The sequence below is a fragment of the Larus michahellis genome, chromosome 19 (genome assembly GCF_964199755.1).
Source record: "Larus michahellis chromosome 19, bLarMic1.1, whole genome shotgun sequence".
Lineage (NCBI taxonomy): Eukaryota > Metazoa > Chordata > Aves > Charadriiformes > Laridae > Larus > Larus michahellis.
Window position 1 is genome coordinate 351,878 of NC_133914.1, and position 21,545 is coordinate 373,422.

At 60.6% G+C, this 21,545-nt stretch overlaps 1 protein-coding gene across 19 annotated transcripts in view; it reads right to left on the reverse strand.

The window, feature by feature from the left end:
- MACF1 (microtubule actin crosslinking factor 1) overlaps positions 1–21,545 on the reverse strand; it is a 148,692-nt gene that overhangs the window by 95,765 nt on the left and 31,382 nt on the right. For 7 of the 19 annotated variants that reach the window (XM_074562696.1, XM_074562688.1, XM_074562693.1 and 4 more), the window contains 11 exons: positions 15,334–15,395; positions 14,126–14,215; positions 11,396–11,473; positions 9,541–9,633; positions 3,184–3,350; positions 2,309–2,421; positions 2,110–2,216; positions 1,539–1,658; positions 1,338–1,433; positions 953–1,080; positions 747–840 (listed from right to left, as the gene is read on the reverse strand). In XM_074562696.1, the coding sequence (XP_074418797.1) occupies positions 747–840; positions 953–1,080; positions 1,338–1,433; positions 1,539–1,658; positions 2,110–2,216; positions 2,309–2,421; positions 3,184–3,350; positions 9,541–9,633; positions 11,396–11,473; positions 14,126–14,215; positions 15,334–15,395 (1,148 nt within the window). Of the gene's footprint in view, positions 1–746; positions 841–952; positions 1,081–1,337; positions 1,434–1,538; positions 1,659–2,109; positions 2,217–2,308; positions 2,422–3,183; positions 3,351–6,320; positions 7,414–9,540; positions 9,634–11,395; positions 11,474–13,066; positions 13,172–14,125; positions 14,216–15,333; positions 15,396–17,261; positions 17,987–21,545 lie in introns of those variants that run through there. The other 12 variants (XM_074562681.1, XM_074562685.1, XM_074562682.1 and 9 more) reach the window with 6 other exon arrangements.

Below are 21,545 nucleotides of genomic sequence, written 5' to 3' on the forward strand. Positions count from 1 at the left end.
AGAGAGGAGACTGAGGGCTGGGTCCCCTCAGCCCAGGCACGCGGGCAGAGAGAACCCCATAGCAGCCCAGCATCGACTTAAAGACCTTTTGATCTACAAGTTTGACTTGCGCAGGAGAACATGAGTTCACTCCACACCCAGCACATGCCCTTTAGAAGAGCTCCCGCAGACGAACTGAAAGCTTCTAGTGATAGATGGGCGCCCATGGTTAATCCCACGGACAGGCACTTAGCATCTACCTTCTTGCTTGGGTTTAACCATTTTTAGCTCCCAACCCTTACATCTTCCTCCCAGAAGAAAACACCCCTCTTCAGAAATCTACTCCCTACCCAGGTTGCTACAAGTCTGCAACTGAGTCCTTTCTGCCCGTCTTCTAGACAAATAAAACAGATTTGGGGGGTTTTAAGCCTCATTATACAACAAGCTTCCCCAGAACTGCAGTTCTCCCCGAGGCAGCACCTCTGCAGACATCCAGCCTCACCAGCTGCCTCCCCAGAGGTAGTCTGCTGCATGGCAAGGCCATTCCCCAGACGCCTGTCCCCAGGGTCCCTGTCCCATAGATCGGCAGGTATCCACCACCGCCCCTAGAGCCCCTCTGGGATGGGCTCAATGTCCGGAGAGAGAGGAAAGCTGTCCAGGGAACCCACCACGCCACACGGAAGAAAGGGGTAGAGATGGACATAAGAGAAGAGGCAGGAAAACAAAACAAATGAAATCAGGAGGGGGGAAATACCCCACACACTCACCGCTTGCAGCGTGTTCTTCGCGAGAGTGAGTTTTTCCTCACAGCTCAGAGCACCATTCTGGATTTTATTAGCGATTTGTAGCAGCAATTCCAGCCTGCAATGGCAGAGGGAAAGAGAAGGAGAGAGAAGCTTTGTGATGTCCCCCAGCCAGGGCAGCTGGGGACGTCCCCACAGGGGACTCTGCCTGCTGCGGGCAGGGCACCGACCTCTCCACCGCCGGCCGCAGGAGCTTCTCGCGCTCCAGCATCTCTATGATGAGTTTGCCCCACTCCTCCTCCACGTTGTTGGGGTGGTAGCCCTGGGGCAACTTGATGCGTCCAAATTCAATCCATACCTGGGGAAAACATCAACAGAATGGCATTTTCCACCTCCTCCTTGAGCTGGCTAGAGAGAAATTACAGCGAGGAAAGTGGGGCTACACGGCAGCAGCCCTGCCTCCACTCCTGCAGCACGCTGCTTGCTACATCATTTACCCTGAGGGTTATTTCCACTTCTCCATTCCAAAATAAATCTCAATGGAGCACACTTTAGTCTTGCTAAAAGCACAACACTCCCACCTACAAGCCTCAGGGTAGCCATGATGATACTTACCTCTAACAGTTTGTAGAGCTCCTCTATCCTTCCTTTTTCCTGCTCTTTCGCTGGGATTTCAGTTTCTTTAAAGTGTATGTACTGGTTATAAAGTGCCTGCGGTGAGAAAGGCTCATCAGAAACCACCCTGGGGAATGTCACCACCCAGCTCTTGGCGCCAAGCACACGGGACACCGCAGATGGACCTTGTCCAGGACCTACCTTTAGCTCTACAGGGTTCTGGGGGAAGGATTTATCTGACATGAGTATCGTGTGCTGCTTGATCCACGAGATGAGGGACTCCACGCGGCTCTGGTACTCCAGCCACCTCGAATCCACCTCCTGCGGGTGAGAGCACCCTTGCAGAGCGCTGCTGGTGGGCAGGTCTCTGCAGGGACAGGCAGAGCCCGGCCCTGCCGAGCACAGCGAAGTGCCACGTTCACAGCTACAGGGTGGATCATTCGCCTGCGCCTCCCTGCTGTGACACCGTCCCAGGTACAGGAATGAGGAGGAGGATCCTCCTTGCAAGCTGCTCCCTGGAAGCCAGCTCAGCTTTCCCATGAGCTCAAAACCCATGGCATAACCTGCAGAGCCTGGAGAATGCCATGGTCCTACAGGCACACCGGCCGTTCTCAGGGCAGACACGCTAATGGGGAAGCTCCTTCCTCCCCCTGAGCCTCTTCCACCCATTGTCCATCTGCTATGGCGGACGGGGAACCTCCAAACCCTTCCAGCAACAACCAGCTGCCTCCCAAACGGCCGTCCCAGCCTCCCAACCTGCAGTGATGCTTACGATAGCGCTGATCCCTTCTCCTCCTTCGGGGACTTTGGGAAAGGCATCGTAGATTGAAGACACATAAGTTATCACGGATTTCTCATCCGGAGAGGGGACGTCCACATCTGGCAAGGGGGAAGCAGAAAAGCAGTGAGGAACGGGAGCGGCTGGAGAGGTCGGCATGTCCCTGCACCATCCACTTCCCCCGGCCACCCACCTTCGGCATCCAGTAGCCGCGTGACCCCCAGCCGCTCGGCAATCTCAAAGGCCTGCTCCAGGTTCTCCCGGTTACTCTGGATCTGCACCCTCTCCATGTCCACCAGATCTGGCCTGCAAGACACACGCCAGAGTCACAACATGGCACCACGACATTGGTAAAGGTCAAGGCAGGCCTCTGCGCTGCCCTGGTGAGGCCACAGCTGGAGCACTGGGTCCAGTTCTGGGCTCCCTGGTTCAAGAAAGACAAGGAACTGCTGGAGAGAGTCCAGCGGAGGCCTCGGAGATGCTCAGGGGACCAGAGCATCTCTGAGCTGAGGAAAGGCCGAGAGCCCCGGGGCTGTTCACTGGAGAAGAGCAGGCTGAGAGGGGAGCTCAGCAAGAGCTAACGGGCAGGGGGCAAGAGGATGGGGCCAGGCTCTTCTCAGTGGGGGCCAGCAACAAGACAAGGGGCAACGGGCACAAACTGGAACATGGGAAATTCCATCTGAACACGAGGAAAAACTTCTTTGCTGTGAGGCTGGCAGAGCCCTGGCACAGGCTGCCCAAGAGGTGTGGAGTCTCCTCTGGAGACATTCCAAACTCCCCTGGACGCCATCCCTGTGCGACCTGCTCTGGGTGACCCTGCTCTGGCCCTAGATGATCTCCAGAGGTCCCTTCTGAACTCTACCATGCCGTGATGTGCTCTTCCCAAGCATCCACCCCCCAGCTATCTGGCAGAAGAGATAAAAGGTAAGAAGAGACATTGCTCCCTGCAAGCCTCACCTACATCTCCAAGCAATCCACACCATCCCCAACCGCAGCGGTGGGACGCCTGGGAGGTCCCAGCCCTTCCTCCCACCCAGACGATGCTCTCCGCTGCTCCTTCCTGCCTACCTGTATCTGTGGATGAGGGCGTTGAACATCTTCCCATCGCTCCAGCATGATGAGAAGTTGGTGCACTTCACCCCGATGTAACCCGCCGTCACCTTCTGTGTCCACAGAAGCAGCTTCTCCTTGGCTGACATATCCCCCGACTCCCCACTGATGTAGATGTCAGAGATCTGTAAGGAAGTGGCAGAGCCATGGGGTGATGCAGGTGGAGGAATGACCACCAGGCACCTCCAACTCCTATGAACTTGCCCGAGATATGGCAGCTGCCAGGAAGGGCAGGAGGAAACTCCCAGTCACCACGGGGGACAGGGGACCCCGAAGCCAACAGACATGGGGATGGACCACCGGATCTGCACCAGGGTGACGAGGTGCGGTGTGGTTTGGGCAAACTGGAGATCCCGGCACATGAGGGAGGCACAGCCGTTTGCCAGCCCCATCTCACAGGGGTACAAGGTGTTGCCTGGCCACGCGTGCAGCCCAGCTCAGCCCTGCCGCCACCGGAGCCACCACTGCCGGACCTCGGCTTCCTACCACCACCGAGCTCACTGAGCTGCTCCTCTGCCCGGGCTGTGCTCTCGGGAGCGGTGGTTGCCACACGTGCCCGGAGCCCACCGGCGAGCAGCGCTGTGCAGCCGGCAGCCTGTGGCGTGCCCTGGCACATTATGCCAGCACCATGTCCCCCAGCCAGGGCTTGCGGCACACCTCGCCGGGAACACACTGCCCTGGCGCGACGGGGACCAGGCGGGTCTCTTCCTGCCCCGAACACGCTGTGCCGACAGCAGTGCTCCTGCACCCTCCTGTACAAACCCGCTCCGCTGCCCGCTCCTGCCCAGCGCCCACCGAGAGGAGCCCCAGCACCCTGGGACACCCGGGGCTCACGCAGGAATGGTCAACCCCACCCAGCAGCACCCATAGCTGGGCGGTGGGGGAGCACCCAAGAGGGGACCACCAACGCCATCCCTCGCCGGGGCAGCCGGCATGCTGGGGGATGCTCCAGCTGGAGCATCACATTGTTAGAAACTAAAAAACAACTTAAAAAGTGGGAAACGGCACTCAGAGGTGCTATCTGAGAACACGTGTGGGGTAGAGGTCTCTCCCCGACCTCCAGCCAGCGGAGCTGCTTGGAGCGGAGCTACCAGCTCCATCCCAGGGGGAAAGGGAAGGATGAGGAGAAGGCTGTCGCGTCCCCCACTCTGCCTCGCCCCGAGATGCAGGGGCAGGGGGTGCTGGTGGCAGGGGTGCTGTGACCCACTTCCCCGACAAAAGAGACCGACAGCCACAGACCCCTCTTAGACAGACGCCCAGGACCGGCTGCAAATCCCAGACTCGCACGTGACAAAACGCACGTGTCTCCGCATGCCAGCATATTTCTGATTGGCACGGCTTCCTCCTCACCCATCCCCCCCCTCCCCCCAGCTCCCCAATTAGTACAATTACCTCCCCTTAATTAAGGGGCAGACAAAGGGGAGGATGTGAGCCTCACATATTTTCCGGGGCGCCTGTGGAAAGGCAAGGAGGGCTGGTTGCTCGCTGGATTTCTCCTCCCGGCACTGCAGGGAGAAGGTGTGCCAGGACCCAGCCCTACCTGCCGCCACTCCAAGCCCACTCCGCCTGGAAAACACCCAGTTGCTTTATTCCCCCCCAAAATACAGCCAGTTGGGTGCTGGCATTGCACGGATCCCAGCTGCCAGGATCCCTTTGCAGGCAGGCGGCAGGGAGCTGCAGGATTAGCCGTCTCTCCCGCCGGCGGGGACGGGGAGGATGCTGCCGAGGCACGGCACAGCCCGGCGAGCGGCGGTGTAATTGGTATGCCGCAGCTCACCTCCCTCTGCCGAGCCTGATACGCTCATCACACACAAAACTGCTCTTTGTCAGCCGCTGCCACACCACCGGCGCTGCCTTTAACTCCTCCAGCCCCGGGGGCCAGGTTTCCTTAGGGATGCCGGGACCCGGCACCAGAGCCAGGATGGACAGGGTGATACGATGGGCAAGGAGCAGGATGGGGCCCTCCACGCCTGCAGGGAGCATGGAGGGACCCACAACCCTCCACCTGCCCAGCACCCCCTTATTGATTACCCAGCGGCTCTTAATTAAGAGAGGAATGAAACCTTCTGCAAACCCTCCCATCGGCTGTGCCCCACCTGGGCTCTCCAGTGCCGCTGCCCATCGGGGAGCTCCTCATGGCACCCATCTCAGATAAATCCTTTATTTTTAATCACTCACACAGCACTGGGGTTCTCCAGCCGCTGGGCCTTTCCCCGAGGGCATCCTTGCAGGAGAACCCTCCTAGAGCCGCGCTTACGGAGGTGCAGGATGCGGCACCAGCTCCACCCTCCTTTCTTCACATGTCTGTGTCAGGACAAAGATTTAGGGAGGCACCAGCGAGAAGAGAGGGCAGAAACTCACAGGACCTGGGGCCAGCCCTTTCCAAACCCTTCCAATATCAGCCTTGGACATCAAGCAACCAGTGGCAACTGAAGGCTGGATGGTGGCCGCGACACCAGTCCCAACCCAGCAAAGGTATCGGGGGGCCACAGCCCCTTTCCTGCCCCCCCAACCACGTGCTTGTCCCGGGGCGTGCGGTCCCCAGCCAAACCCTACGGTGCCTTCAGCCCTGTCACCCCCAAAGAGCCACCTCCAAACAGCAACAACGGACTCCAAACCCAAACACAGCATCATCCCCTCTTCTTCCTCCTGGAGCCCCCTCAGAGCAGGCAGAGACCCTGCACCTCCATGTCCACCCGCAGGCAGGTGACATCCCAAAGTCGCACCCGACCACGCAGCCCCGAGGGCATGTGTGACATCAGTGACCGCAAGCAAGATGACGATGGCAAATGCAATGGCACCGAGAGCCCGCGTGACCGCTGGTCGCAGCTGCCGGCAAGAGCCACTCTCCGACCACCCCTGCCGGAGCAGAGGACAGGACGGCTGGTCCCTGGGGGATGCTTTCCCAGCAGAGATGCTCAGAGGGGAAAAGGCATCACAGGAGCTTTTTGCACCAATCATCCTGCCCACGCTCAGCTCAAGGTTGCACCTCACCAAGACGACTGTCCCCAGGGGCCACCAGGACCTGGGGTCCACTGAACCAGGTCCCCCCACCCGGCTCCGAAAAGGGGGTGAGGGTACACACAGACACTGACCATTCCTCTGGCCGTCCCCGAGCTCCCCCTCCGAGCCCAGCCCTCCGCAGCAAGCCTGTGGCCACCTTCAGGAGACACCGTGGTTGCATTGGCTCCAGCACCCTTGGCCGGCCGACGTGCCGGGTCGCTGCCGTACCCCGAGGAGCTCCAGGCTGCGCCGCCGCTGCGCCCACTGAAGGAGGACGGGCTGCGGGAGACCGGCAGTCCATGCCCATCTCCCTCCCCAGCCCGAAACGATGGCAACCCTGAGGTCCTCCCCACACTGGGGTTTTCCAGCTGATCCACCATGGGGGACGGCGTAGACAGCTCCGAAACAGTGCCTGGCTCTGCTGTGGAGGAGCAGGTCCACGCGGCGCTGGAGCCGGGATCATTGCTGCCTCCTCTCCCCCAGGCATCCGTGGCGCTGCCGGCCCCTGGCTCCCGGCTCTTTGCTGGCTCCTGGCTGGACACGGCGCTCACCGGGGACAGGACCCCCTCCGTACGGCCATCGGTGTCCCCGCGCACGGGCAGCAGCACGGCCCGGCGATTGCCTGCACCGCTCCTCTGCAGCTCGACCAGCCGGCTCACCGCCTTCTCGCAGCCCTTCTCGGCCGGGTTCTCCAGCAAGCGAGCGATGACGGTGGTGCCTTCCTCCGGGGAAGCCCCCGCCGCAGCCGGCTGCCGCGGCTCCAGCACCAGGCGAGCTTTCTGCACCTCTCCCTGAAACCGCTCCTTCACCTGCACGATGAGCCCGGGGTGCAGGGACGCAGGGTTGGGGTCTCCCCCCACCGGCTCCTCTCCTCCCTTCTGCCGCGGGGCTGCCTTCCACTTCAGTGCCTCCTCATCCTCAGCCACCTCCGGGGCCGGGGGCTCCTCCTGCGGGGCTGCCTCCGGCATCGCTCTCCTCTTCCCCCTCCGCCTCCGTTTAAAGCGGACCCTTTTTTTGGGAGACAGGGGTGCCTTTCCCACAGCTTTTTCCTTTGGCTCTTTAACGCAGCCCAGAGAATTCCCCATCTCCTCCTCCTCAGTGCCGGCTGTAAGGCAGCTAAGCGAGTCGCCGGCTCCCGAATAAATCCCGAGCCGGGCTTCATCGGATCAAACGCACGCCGTACACCGTGCCGCCGACCGCCCCTTGCCGCCGCTCCCTCCCGCCAGCCCTGCCGCCGCCGCCGCTCCAGACAGCCATCTTACAGCCTGGGCGCTGCGAGAAGACAAATTCAAAGCATCTCACTGCAGTTCAGAAATCACTTGACCTAAAAGCAGAGGGAGCGGGGATTGGCTGCGGCGTCCTTCTCTCCAAATATGAGGTAATTGGAGCACGGCCCTCGCCAACACAAACAGGGAGCAGGAATCAGGCGGCGGAGCCGGGAGGGGGAGCGGGAGAGGCTGGGGAAGGGATGGGGTGGGGGGATAAAAAACACAAAACCCGGGGAAGGTTGGCAAAAGGTAGCATAAAGGAAGGGGTGGGAGAGAAACAGGGGGAAAAAAAAAAGCAGGGAGGAGTCAGAGCGGCTCTGCACGCACGCCGGGGATGCGGGGCTGCTGCGCTGGCTCCCGCAGGGGTGCTCCGCTCCAATTCGGGAGGTTTGCTCCTTCCTTCTTAATGCTGAGACCGGCTGACGAGCCCACCCTCCTGCCAGGGCGCAGAGGGGCAGCCCCGGGTGCCCTGGGGACCCAGTGTCGCTTCGGGAGCCACAGACGCGGGGTCCCAACAGGCTACGGCAGCGCCGATGCTCCCGTCCCAGCCCGGCCCCACGTCCTGCCCCAAACGCCGCCGAGGGCAGGGGTTCGAGGAGCGTGCAGCATCCCGACTCCTCTTGCCAGCTCGGAGGGACCACAGCAGGGTAAGACATGCCAAAAGCAGGGACGAGACAGAAAATGGGGAGCAGGGGACACCAGCCCACGCCAAAGCTCCCCCCAGGGCTCTCCCAGCCGCCTGCCCCCGAGCAGCGGCACTGGGACACCGGAGATTAAGAGGTTCACAATGGAGCCACAACCCCAGAAAAAATCCCGTTAGCGCAGCAGGGAGAGGACGCGCAGGCTCGCCGGCACCAGCCCAGCTCCCCTGGGGCCCCCTCGTCACCCACCCTGTCCCCAACAGCCGGGTGACAGTGTCCCCTCCCAGCTGGGCATGGAGGGGACCCAGGACTTCTTGATCTCCCCTCCCTGGTCTCCTGCAGCAGAGGACGCACCAGGGCAGGGCCACCCCGAGGACAGCGGGGACAGGATGCCACCAGCCAGGGCCCCACCAGAGATGACAGTGACTCATCAGCATCCAGACCCTGCTCGACCCCGGCTGCTTCCCGGGGCCAAAACGCCGGCAGAGCGCCTCGTCAGCAGCCTGACACCCAATTTATCCCCGTGCTCCCCCCAAAAGGCGCTGCCCACTCATCCTCCAAAAAGGAAAATCTTCCTTACGAGGTCTCAAAGCCAGCGCTGGTCTCGTCTGGAAGATGCCAGTGGGGATACGGCAGGGAGCCGGGACACAGCAGCTCCCACGGGGCTCCGTCCCACAGCAGAGACAGCCCCAGGGCTAGTGCCACATCGGCGGAGACAGCCCCAGGGCTAATGCCACATCGGCGGAGACAGCCCCAGGGCTAGTGCCACATCGCTAACAGCAGCTCCGCTGAGCAAGCCCCACATGCCAACGCACTGGTGGCATTACAGGCCACGCATCGTCCCCCTGAGGCCACCAAAGCTACAATAAGATAATTTGAGGCTCTTAAAAACATGAGACCCCGTTCTGCAGCACACGATCGCTGGAGATGGTCCTAAGTGCGTTCCCCAGCTGGGTCAGAAAGCTTCTCCCGTCCCTGTCCTGAACCACTGTCCTGCAGCTGATGTTTTCTATCCCAACAAAAGATCCCGTGGCTGCACCGACCACCCAAAGGGCCGGGAGCGCCTCGGGATAACAGCCCCACACAGGCATGAGCTCAGCCTGTCCCCCCCCGGCCCCCTCCGAATCTGCTCTTCTCCTCCAGAGACTCAGCTGAGCAAACAGCTACCACCAAGAGCCCTGGTGCCAACCGGGAGGCCACCGCACACAACCCATCATTAACGATTTCATTACGTAAATGATGAGAAAAGAGCATTGCTACTCTCCGACACCGGTCTCCATGACACTGCGACGTGTGCTGATCCTCCAGACCGATCTGCGAGCTGGCATCGCCACGAAACACGCAGAGACAACGCGCTCCCGCCATCCGCCCCGTGATCCTTCAGGAAGAAACTCCCGACCTACCTGGAAATGGAGGATGATTGTCCATATGAGCCCCAGGGTGAGCTTGGGGTTGCCGTCTGTAATGTCATCGTTGCGGATGTTCACCAGTTTCACCTGAAAGAGAAGCAACAGGGTCAAAGCTCCCCACCAAGCCCAGCCATGGAGGGCACGTCCCCAGCCACCCTGTCCCCGGGGCCACTCCAGAGGGGAGTGGACGCACAAGACCCTGGCATTTCCCAAAAAGGCAGCGAGGCCACATCGTGTGCCGGCTTAGGAAGGGGGGAAGGAAGGATTTTTCACATCTCCAGCACTCTCCATCTAGAAGCACTTTCCCAGCACTTAACGGCTTTATTTCAGCTTGCGTGGAAAAGTGCCTCGTCCCCGAAGCCCTGCGCACTAGTGCATAATTTAATAGCTACAGACCACAGAGCATGGGTAAAAGAGGATGGCCCAGCTTTAATAACTCCCTCCTGGGTTCAAAACCAAGCTGCTAATCAATCAGCCCTAACAAAGGCAGAAAGGTCATCACTGCCCTCACCCAGGGTCCTTCCGAAAGCCCCCGTTCCTGGCAGACTCCAGCCCCACGCGCTCCCAGAGCTGCTCTCTCCCGGCTGCTTTGCTCGAGGGGTGGTTTAAAGGCATGGGCAGTCCTCGAACCCCACGGAGATGCCTGCAGCACCAGCAGCATCACCCTCAGTGCTTCCAGCAGCTGCAAACCGGAGCGATGCTGCCCGGCCACTGCCCCTGCCCTCCTCACAGCCGCCTTCCCGGGAGCTGCCACGTGCTTTGGGCTCCCCACGGGGGTGTTCCCGCTCCCCAACACTCAGTGGGACCCCACAATCTCTAGCAGGAGCATCTGGGGTAAGATGTCCCAGTAAAGCTGCTGCCACCCGGCCATCACGCTTCAAAGGAAAAAGCTGTTTCATTCAAGTAGAGAAACAAGCTCCCACGAGCCGCCGGCAAAATGTCTCTATCAAGGGGCTGGGGAGGAGCGGGGGGGGCTGGAAGCGGCTCACCCTCCCTGGAATGGGGCATGTGCTCAAATTTATTCAGTGCCCTCAGGCCAGCACAGAGAGAAAAATCTCTGCTTCAGCATGAACTGGTACAATTTATCATCGTCTCTCGGCGTATCTGGGGAGCATCGCGGCGGGGAGACCTGACGGAACAGGCGGAACAGGACACCCGGCCCCCGGGGCTGCGGGGGTTTCACCTGCAGAACCAACAAGTCTGGGGATGCATCCCACTGCTCCGGGCGGGATCTGCCCGCGGGGGCGGAGGATGCCTGGTCCCTACCAGCCACACAAGCGCTGCGGATCCAGCACCTTCCAAAAAGCTCGGCGGAGGGAGCCTGCCCTCCGAAAGCCACAGGGCAGTGCTGCCCAGGGGCAGCACGGGGGGACAACACGTCCGTGCTGCCGTCCGGAGCGGTGATGCCACCCAACGAGGCACCCAGCTGTGCCAGCGCCGAGGCCATGGCAGCGTGGGGCTGGGCAGGAGCCAGCTGCCCCCTCTGCCCCGAAGCTGGTGGGAAGGTACGGACGTGCCACAGCTGCCCATCCCCACCGCCGGCATCTGTCGGGGTGAGGCTTTTGGGGTGCAGAAGTGACCGTCTGTGACGTTTGCAAAACCCTTCCCAGAACTGGAGTCTGGTCCCTCATTTTGGTACCAGCTTTTGCGCCGCATGGGTGGTTCTGAGAGTGCGCAACGTCTGCGGGGAAAGTCCCTCAACAGCCGTCCTCAGCCGGCACCGCCGTGATGAGCACACCCCGGCACAAGGTGATGCTGCTTCTCAACACCCTTCCCAAGAGCCCTCCCCAAGAGAAAGGACCGCAAATCACCCAGCTCTGCGTCTGGATGAGCCTAAATCGGCCCTCACCTGTCGCTGCTTCAGGAAATCCAGGGCAATCTGCACGTTCTGCAGCCGGTGGAAACGCATCCGCCCCTTCTCACGCGGCTGCAAGAGAGAAGTGATAGAAGTGGGTTCATGGGGCCGCGGCCGGCAGCCCCGGCACACACAGCCGCCCCCCGCATGCCCCGGGAGCCACCGGGCAGCCCCCCGCGCTCAGCGTGCTGGCGTGACCCCCCCGTGCACCCCACACATCCGCTCTGTCTTCTTGCTCTGGAGGCAAATGAAGGCATTGCTATGCACGATACTGCAAGAGCCGGGAAAAAAGCCATGGTGGGGCACGGAGGTGGGGAGACCCTGAGACTGTCACCTCCTCAGCGTGCCACGAGAGCCCACAGGGACACGTCCAGGCTCTGAGCCGGGCAGCACACGGCTGCCAGCAGGACTGGCTCGGCCTCTAGATCCCAGGGCAGGATCTCACCCACCCCGTGGTCAGCCAGACAAGAGGGCTCAGCAAAAAAGAGATGTACCGAGCAGGTACAGAATATGACCCATCCAGGTGGAAGCAGAGCAGGTCTGCTCCGCAGCAGGACGCGGGGACCCGGGCAGGGACCGGCCACGGGTCCCCACTGACAGCAGAGAAACCCCGACCTCAGCATCAGCCCCTGCAGAGCTGGCTCGGCTCCCCCAGCACGCAGGCAGGGGCTGCTGCCCAGGCACCACCTCTGAACCCTTGGGGAGGGGAGAAAGGAGAGCCCTGGGCTCTGTTCGTCGCCGCTGCTGCAGGGGGCGATTGTCTGATGTACCCGATGGCTGAGCTGCGGCTCGGGGAAGGGCACGGGATGCTGGGTCTGCTCCAAATCAGCAGAAGGGGGACGATCGATGCCCAAATCCTGATCCCAGCCTCAACATGAGGCATCACCAGGATGCTCTGACCCACGAGGACACCCCAAGTCCTCCGAGTCACCTTCCGTCCCCAGCCTGAAGGGTAAAAGCTGTCCCTGCAAGGGGAACATCTCCAGGAAGGTGCTACAGCCCCAGCTCCTCCTGCGCTGCTCCAGGAGGGAGGTGACACTGTGCACCAGGGAATGGTCACCCAGAGCAAGGGGGCTGGAAAACCCACCTTCTCTTGCACCTGAGCAAGGTTTTGGGGTCCGGCCCCGTGGGGGTGACCCTCGGCTGGGGCCAGGCTGTGCTCCCACCTCCACTCACATGCACGGGGTCACCGGTTGCACCCAGGACCCCACGGTGACACCAGCCCCACGAGAAGGTGCCCGTGCCCGGAGACTATCCATGCAGTGTGAGGTGACCAGGCGTCACCGCGGTCCCCCGAGGGGACGCGGCTGGCAGCAGCGTGCAGGACCCGTCCCTGTCCCCTCCCGCCCCGTGGGGGGGACACATGCTGTCACACCAGGTGGGTGGCGTGCCCTGACTGCGGGCGACACTGCAGTGCACGCCCAGATAATCCAGTGAACACAGCCCGGTAACGAGGACCGCGGCAGCGGGTGCCTCTCCGCTCTTACAGCTTCCCCTCCGCAGACCCTCGCTCGGGGCGAGCAGGGTGGGCTTTGCCAAAAACCCCGGCCAAAACCCAAGCGAGGGGAAGGTCGGAGCCCCGGCGATGCTGGGCTGCACTGGACTATCTGGCGGCACTCCAGCGTCCGCCGGGGATGCGCTGCAGCCGGGGCAGACTCAACCTACTTCTTCATCATCATCATCTTCCTCCTCACGCTCTTCGCTGCTTGCACGGCACCAGGCCGGCGCTCTCACCAGGCGAAGGCTCCGCTGAGCTGGCGGCTCTATTTGCTAACGAGGAGGGGAGGGAGAGTGGCGACGGGAGGGTGACACAACAGGGAGACAGAATGGAAACCAAAATGCAACAACACGCAGGTAAATGGGAAAAGAAAAGAGCGGGGACGAAGGCGGCCGGATCTCCGGCACACCCCGGGCTCCAGCGGGGAAATTTCCCCCCGGCTTTGGAAGGCGGAGCGAAGTGAAGGAAGTGTCTGGATCACAAGGAGCTCGATACAATTTTTCAGCCCCCACAAAAACTGATTTGGCATCTCTGGAGGGTAACGGAGGGAGGGAGGGAGGGAGGGAGGAGATCTTTGCCCAGATCCTATTTTAGGGGAAAACTAAAATAATTCCTGCTGTGCTACCCTGTTGTAGCAATCAGGATCTTCTCAGAGCTGAATGAGTGTGTCAGTCTGAGGAGGAGGAGGAGGAAGGAGGGGGACTCTACGACGCTCCAGACGCAGGAAGAGGTTTGCACGCTGCCGGCTGCTAGGAATCCAGCTCGTGCAGGAGCCGAGCACGGGGCAGGAGTGCCAAATCTGAGCTAAACTGTCGGGCGCGCTGTCACAGAAACACTTTTAGTCAAAGCCACTATTATCCATTATTTTAAATACGGAGCCAAATCTAGAAGATGAAGGCGTGTAAGCCTGCACAGAAAGAGGGCTGTACCCGGGGCACCGTAAGCCAGCGGTTTTAATCCCATGTTTTGGTGGTAACCAAGAGACCAGCCTGGGGAACATGGGTTTGAGTGAAAACAAATAAAATATAATAATAATAAAAGAAATAAAAGAAATGATAATCATAGAAAAAATAATAATAAAAAAAACTCAACAAGAGACATTTGAAAACAAAACTATGGCATAAGAAACGACAGCTGACGTCTGGGAGTGGAGGGGAGCAGGGGGAGGACGGAAGGGGGTTCAGGGGGGGACACAGCAGCATCGCTGCCCAGCCTTGGGGACTTACCAGCTTCACTCCCGACAGCACCTCCAGGAGGGAGATGAGGTTGTGGCCATCTCGCAAGTCTTCGTAGAGGTCGTTGATGTGCTTGCGCACCTGCGGAGCGCCAGGGAGGAAAAAGCCATCAGAGTCGCTCGCCCCGCTGCGCTCTCCCGCTGCCCACAGGAATGCGGCAGGGAGGCGGTCGTGTCTCCAAGCAGACGTCTCCCTCCAAAGCGCGTCCGTTTAAAATGGTTATTCCAGAATTATTATCGCTAAGGAAAGCGGCCTCCTGTTTCCCAAACGACCTGGCAGAAGCTGCTGCCAATTTCACGCACGAAATCAAACCGTTTAAACCCCCCGCGCTCCAGGCGACCCCGCAGTGTTGCAGGCAGAGCCCTGCGGGAAGGGCAGCCCGGTCCTGAGGCGGTGGTTTAACTGCTCACGGGGCTTTACAGCGCCTCCCGAACCACGGCACGGAGCTCCCACGCGAGAGCAGGGGAGGTCTCTGCGGGGCAGCGGGGCCTCTGTGCCAGCTCTTCCCCCGGGCACCCAGACCTTGTCCCGGGGTTTTACCCAGCTGGGAATGCCCAGACGTTTTCCCACAGCAGCCTCAGCCTCAAGATGTTTCATTTTTCCCTCCTTTGTAAGATTTAGAAAGGTTTGCAAAGCTGGCAGGAAAATACAGCTCTGACACCTAATGCCCAAAACGATTTTTTTTCTTTTTTTTTTGTTTGTTTGGCAAATGGAGAATTGATTAAAAAACACCTGGCATTAACCAGGAGAAGCAGGAGGCACCTTGAGGTGCGACGTTAAACCTACATCTGCAAGCATCTCCCTTCGCGCCCTTTGGGGCTCCTCTCCAGGCAGCAGCATCCTTCCGAAGACAAAAAAGCCCCTTTGCCTCGGCAAGGGGGGGCAGCCCCACGCCAGGACCCCTCCTTTGCCCCGGCTGCCCGTGACCCCCTGCGGGAGGATGGAGGGACCAGAGGCAGATGTAATGAAAAGGGGCTGCGTGGTGATGTTACAGTGCCCTCCAAAGGCATCGGCACATTTCCACTGCAACCGTCTCTGCTCTGAGTACAGACACGTATGAACACTCAAATCCAATACAAAAATTCCTAGACACACACACAAAAAAATAATTAAAAAGGCATTTATCTGCCAGTCCTGAGCCAGAATGGACAGAGAGATGGTCATTTAACTGGTCTTATAATAAAATACATGACTCTTACCTTCATCAAGTGTTTATTGACCCATTTAGTGAAGGTTTTCTTTTGGACTCTGTCCCGTTCATCTGTCAAAAGAAGAGAAAGGCGGCTCTCGGTCAGTGTTTCTCATGCAGAAACTCAAATGACTTTGAAATGAAGGGAAGAGACAGAGGCATCGCCGCTCGGTGCCAGGGCCGCCGGAGGATCCCGCGCCCGCCCGGGGAACAGAAGCTGCTTATTCACGGGTTAGTGCGAGACGGGGCCACTCACGTGGCTCCGACGTCCCGCCGGGGCAGGGATGGAGGAGCACCCGCACAGCGAGAACAAAATACGCTGCTTTTTTTTGGGTGGAAAATAGTGTTACCCGAATAAAAGCAGCGTGGATGACTGGGATGGGTACAGCTGCAGCTGGCAGCGGCAAATGAACCTTCAAACCACGTCCCCCCGCCCGGGACCCCCGCGCCTCCTCGTCCCCCCGGGCAGGCAGTGCAGGGCGGGGGGGGGGGTTGCCCGAGCCCCCCTTGGCTTTAGGAGGGTGTCCCCCTCCCCTGCCCACCCCCGGGAGGTTTAACACATTATATAAACCCCACGGATGTCCCATAACAGGCCTCTGCTGGGCACCAGCTGCGCGTGCAATTAGCAGCTTATTCTGCCGCTGTATTTTTGGTTCATTGGATTGTCAGGATTTAAGGTTTATTTCCATCCCGCAGCTCAGCCGAGGGCGCCCTGGGCGGACGCTGGGAGCTCCGAACGCCAGCGGGACAGGGTGACAACGCGGGTCCCCGTCCCCGGGGAGCAGCAGGGGCAGCCCCCGGGGGGGAGGGGACGGGAGATTCGTGGTGACGCCAAAGAGCAAGGTGGGACGGGGGAGCTGCCGGCAGGCTTTGCCCTGCCTGTTCTCAGTGCGAAAAACAACGTCGTGTGAAAAACAAAGGCAAACAAGGCGAATGGAGAGGGCATGAGAAGGGGCCACACCGCTGGAGGGTCCTGGGGGGTGCAGGGGGGTCCCACAGCCCCCACCTCCCCACGCCAGGGCAGTGAGGAGGGCTCAGGGCAACCCCGGCAGCCAGCCCCGTGCCCAATGGGATCGCCTGGTTTTAACAACATCACCTGGAGAAGAGAGAGCACCTCGGGACTGACCCACGGCACGCGACCCCAGGCTCCCGAGCGCTGCCCCGTCCAGCCCAGGGGATCCCCGGGATGGAGCGGGAAAGGACAAAACTCGTCACCCCAACACATCCCTGTGATGCCACGGTCCACCAGGCAGAAGCATCCCTTGCTTCAGTTTTAAGCCAAATATCAAGAAAAGGGAAAAAAACCCAGCATTTCTCAGGTCAGGCTCCCCAGCCGCGCTGCGTGTCCTGCCCAGGTGGCCCCACGTCCCCCTTCCCAGGGTGGGGGGTCCCTGCACTGGCCGGGCAGCCATGGCCCCGGGGACCCTCCTGGGATGAGGAAAACCTCCCCGTGCCTCAATCCATGCAGATTTGAAAACACTATCAACCATCCGTCCTCCTCCTCACCCACCCCACGGCTTCCCCCATCCGAAAGCGCCACAGTAAAACACGTGGCACGTCGCCGGTGAAGCCTTCCACACTTCCCCCCGCCATCCCGCAGCCACGGCACAGGATGCTGAAAACCACGGCCCATGGCCGCCCTCACTCCCCACCCCGGCATGGCTTCCCGGGATGATGCGGCCGAGCCACAGTGCCGAGCCTGGCACCACCGGCCGCTGCCTGCAATCGGAAGCCGCGTCACCCCCACGTGTTTTTGGGGACCTTTCCTTCACCCGCCCCCCCCCCCCCCCGTCCTGAGCCACGGTGCTGAGTCCCTTCCCAACCCCGGCGTTGATTCGGGGTGGATAAAGCTTGAGCCGTGCCCTGGCCGCGGCATGGTGCCGGTGGCACAGCGGGGGCTGGCGGCAGGTAGGGACGGGGAGGGCGGCGGGTACTAACCGATGCAGCACATCCGGCACACCAGGCAGGCGCTCAGCCGCCTCTCCTCCCCGGAGAGATGCCACCTCTCCATCGCCCGAGCCCGGGATGGGCAACGCTGGCTCCCGGCAAAGCGGCGGCCACCTCCTGGCTCCTGGGGAAGGGTCTTCTGGTGTCACCACCCGCTTCGCCGACCTCGGAGCGGGTGCGGGTGGGTGATTTCTCATCCGCAGCTCCTCCCACCGCACCACTTCCTACACCCGCTGCCCCCGGCGCGGGCACCGGCCGTTCCTCCTCCGGAGCATGGCCGCAAAATCCGCCGCGATGCCAACGGCTGCTTCGCCCGCGCTTCCCCCGCTCCTCGCGCTGCTCCGGGTGCTGCCAGCCAAGGGCTACCACCGCCGCGGCAGCTCTGTGCCAGCAAAATCCTCACCGTCCCGCCGTCCCGATGGCCGGCAAAGCCGCTCGGAAAGCTCCCAGCGAGGAAGGGCAGAGCTTCTCCCTCCTGCAAGCCAGCGGCTGGTGGTGCCGAGCGCGGTGCAGCTCCCGGCAGCAGAAAGCCGTCGGGCTCGGGGCGCGGACACAGGCTCGCCCCGCGGAGCCGGGCACCCAGCAGGCTCTTGGCTTGTTTCCCCTCGTCTTGTTTTCCAGTTAATTGCACTGGGGACGGGAGGGACAATGCCGGGCTGTTCTCCCCGCTCCCGCCTGCCCGCTCGCAGCTTCTTCCCAAATCATTTCCCGGGTCCGAAGTGCTGGAGCCAGGACCCGGCTGCAGCCCCGCTCGGCATGCGGGGAGATAACGGGGGCCTCCTTATCACTGCCTCTCTTCCTTTTCTTCTAAATATAATCCCTCTGCAGACCTTTTGCCGGCAGGAGCCCCATCGCCCCGGCCGGGAGGGCGAGAGGAGCCTGGGGAAGGTGGGAGCGTGTCCCCAAGCATCGCAGGGAGCACGTGGGGACACCGGCGCGTCACCGAGTCCCCCATGGAAAGTCTGCAGCAAGACACTTCTGACGCCGGATCCCGGGGGTGCCCGCAGGCCAGCAGCTCCTTGGGGCGCTCCCTCTTCCCATCTCCTGCAGAAATTGGGGGGGTTTCCTCCTTTTTTTTTGCCCTGTTTCACCACCTTTGGGTGGTTCCTGGGCTCTCACCAGATTACACCTCCCCACTCCACACCCGCGCTATCGTCTGAGCTAATAATAATGCCCGGTTACTGCTTACTAACGATATTAAGGCATTGCAAGCTTATCTCTCCCTGGCTAATCTTTTCCAGAGTCACCCTGAAAAGCAACTTGTTGCAATTCCCCCGTGCCTGTCCTCTCCCTTCTCCATCCGGGGTTTGCTGCCTCCAGCCACCAAGAGCCACCCTGTGACCAGCCGGGGACAGCGAGCAGAGGGGATGGCCTGGGCAGAGGCAGGGCATGGCCGGAGGGAAGGTTACAGCGACCAAAGGAAATCTGCACCGCTCGGAAGACAAGCCAGGGGTGGGCGAGGGCAGGAGAAGCCGACTGTGGACCCTCATGTCCCCCCGCACGCAGGGCACGAAGCAAGGGATGGTGGCAGTGACACAGGGAACATCGCCGGTGAATGGAGACCCTGCTGCCAGCACCGGTGAGAACCACACTCAACTGCACGTTCCCGCGTGCCGCACAACCATGCGACGGCTCCCAGCACTGCCGATGCCATCGGAGCCGCACGGACGCTTCCAGCTGCAAAGCGCTTTCATGTTGTTGCTTTCCCAAGACTCGCAGAGACGAAAACCCCAATGAGCCAGGCAGCAACCCAGCCCGAGCCCCGCTGAGCCGCAGCCATGCCCATCCCTATCCCCATCCCTGGCAGAGCCTGGCCCCAGGGACCACTGCGCGACAGCCCGGGAGTGCTCCGAGACCTGCCCCGGCTGCTCCCCAGCACAAGCGAGGAGCGGGGTTCAGCTGCTGCATCTCTGTCCCAAACCTCTGCGGGACCACGCGCACTGTTCTGTGCCCTGTCCCCATCGCACAGCTCAGTCCACCGCATCCCCAGAAACGGGGATCCCAAAGGCTCTGGGACACCGCTGTCCCCCACAGCGGCAGGAATCCCCTGCAGAGGGGCCAGAACCAGCAAGGATCAAGGAGTGGAGGAGACCACCAAGGGGAAAGCGGGTTTTTAGGTTTTCCGCTCGCTGTCAGACCCCTAAGTGAACCCAGCTAATGAGGGGGAATGGGGATGACCATCCTGCCCCATAGTTGGTCTCCAGCACCCCAAAAATGGGGACATCGTCTAAGTACAGGAAGAAAAACTCCCACTCACCGTCCCGCCAGATCCCAGGCACTTGCCATGGTCACCGGGAGGGCTCCCGCAGGCACTGGGTGCCAGAGACCCTCCCACCACCACCCCAACGCAGACATTTCCCCCCCCGTTTGCCGGCGGCTGCCTCCGTCCTGGCAGCCTGCCTGTGCCCAGCAGCTCCCAACACGCCCAGCTGCGGGCTGCCGCTCCCCCCAGGATCTCTCCTCCATCGTCGCTGTCAGCCTCCATCACCGTTCACCTCCTCCTGCGAGAGCCCAGTCCCAGCCCCAGGCGCCGGCGGGACGGAGGGTCCCTGTCCAGGCACCCCGGGCTGGCAGCGGGCTCTCCGGTGCTGCCTTTGCCACCGCCAAGAGGGAGCCCATGGGGTTCTGGTGTCCCCCATCAGCTCCTTCGGCCTCTCCTGCTGGAAAAAAGCCTGGAAGCAGCTCCCAAACTTTCTGCTCATTAACTCCTGCTGAAGCCGAAGGAATACGGGACACGTCAGATGGAACAAGGCGCTGGATGAGCTCGCAGAGATCTCGAGGACATCTCCGAGCCCGTGCTCAGCGTGGAAGCAGCTCTGTGCATTAAATGAGAGCCAGCCTTGGGGTGAAGGAGGGTTTTGTTACGTATAAATGCCTAGAAACAAATTTTTAAAGTGTTGGAACCCATTGCTTTCACTTTGAGCTCCTTCAAGGCAAGCAAAGAACGGGAAAGAATGGGAATGCACTTTCTTTTTTTTAACGTGGTACTTTTAAGATAGGGAATACGCAAAAAAAACCTGTCTGGCTCAGGAACACGAGGTATTTAAAATGTGCTGGCTGCCAACCTGTGGGCTGACATAATCCATCATGATAACAGAGCCGACCAGGCAGGATTTACAGAACCTTCCAAAAGAGGGAGAGGAAACGGCGCCTGATTCAGCCTGGAAGAATGCAAGAGAGATACCTGCAGTGGAAAACTATCCAGCACCCGGATATTTAATGAGGGAGACACCTGAGAAGCGGTGATGCAAAGGAGACCCGCGTGGATGCTCTGCGAGCATCGCAGGGCAACAACACCTGCTGCAAGATGACTCTCGTCCTCCAGGACGCTGCGCCCGTGGAGCGGGTATTACCTGACCTTTACTGGGAAGGAGCAGTGAAGGAAAACAGGTATTGAATATACTCGCCGCTTGCAACCCGGATTTTTTCCAAAAGGGACGGATTTCTGTAGGGCGAAGCAGCGGGTCGGCACGGTACAGGGAGCTGGGAGGAGACAGTCGTGTTGGGAAATGGCCAGGAGGTCCCTAGATGGGGCCCAGCACAACACTGCCCCGACACCGAGATTAATTAAGTGGACGGGAGACGGCGGGTCCACAGGAGGAATTGCCGCAAGGCTGGGTTTAGTGGGTAACAGGGCATATTCCGGCGTGTTTGTGCAATTCAGTCTCAATATCTCTCTCACAAATAGATTTAGGGGTGAAAGGAAGAAGCGTATCCCAAAGCAATATTTGGGGAAAACTCCCTGCATGCTGCCCAGGTTCCGCCATCCTGCTCCTTTGCATGGAAAAAGAGAAAGAAAAGGGGGAATCAGTCACGGTCGTGGGGAAAAAACCCCATGCGGAGGCAGAGGAGAAAACAAGCCCCGCTGGAAAAAAAAGAAGAGGGAGGAACCAAAACAAACAAATCCCAGGAGGAAGAGGTCAGGACGGAGAAGGAGCTCCCGAGTCCCCATCCGGGGCCCGGAGCTATCGCACATCCCTGTAACGAATCCTCGTCCTCCTCGGGCAGCGGTCATGTGCGAGCCCTATTTTGGGAAACTGAGGCAGGGTGAGCCCCAGCTGCGCAGCGAGCCCGTGCCAGCGCTGGAGGAGCTGCCGGTGTGGGTGGCTCACCGGGAGGCTGCTGTCATGGCCCGGGGCAGGAGCCCGGCAGGCAGAACACTAGCCATGTGTTGTGGGCTTGTTCCGAGACAAAATCCAAAAAACCAGCCTTGTCCACAGCGAGACACCCCCATCCCAGCTTCTCCCACCCCCACGTGTGCTGGGAATGGGTGGC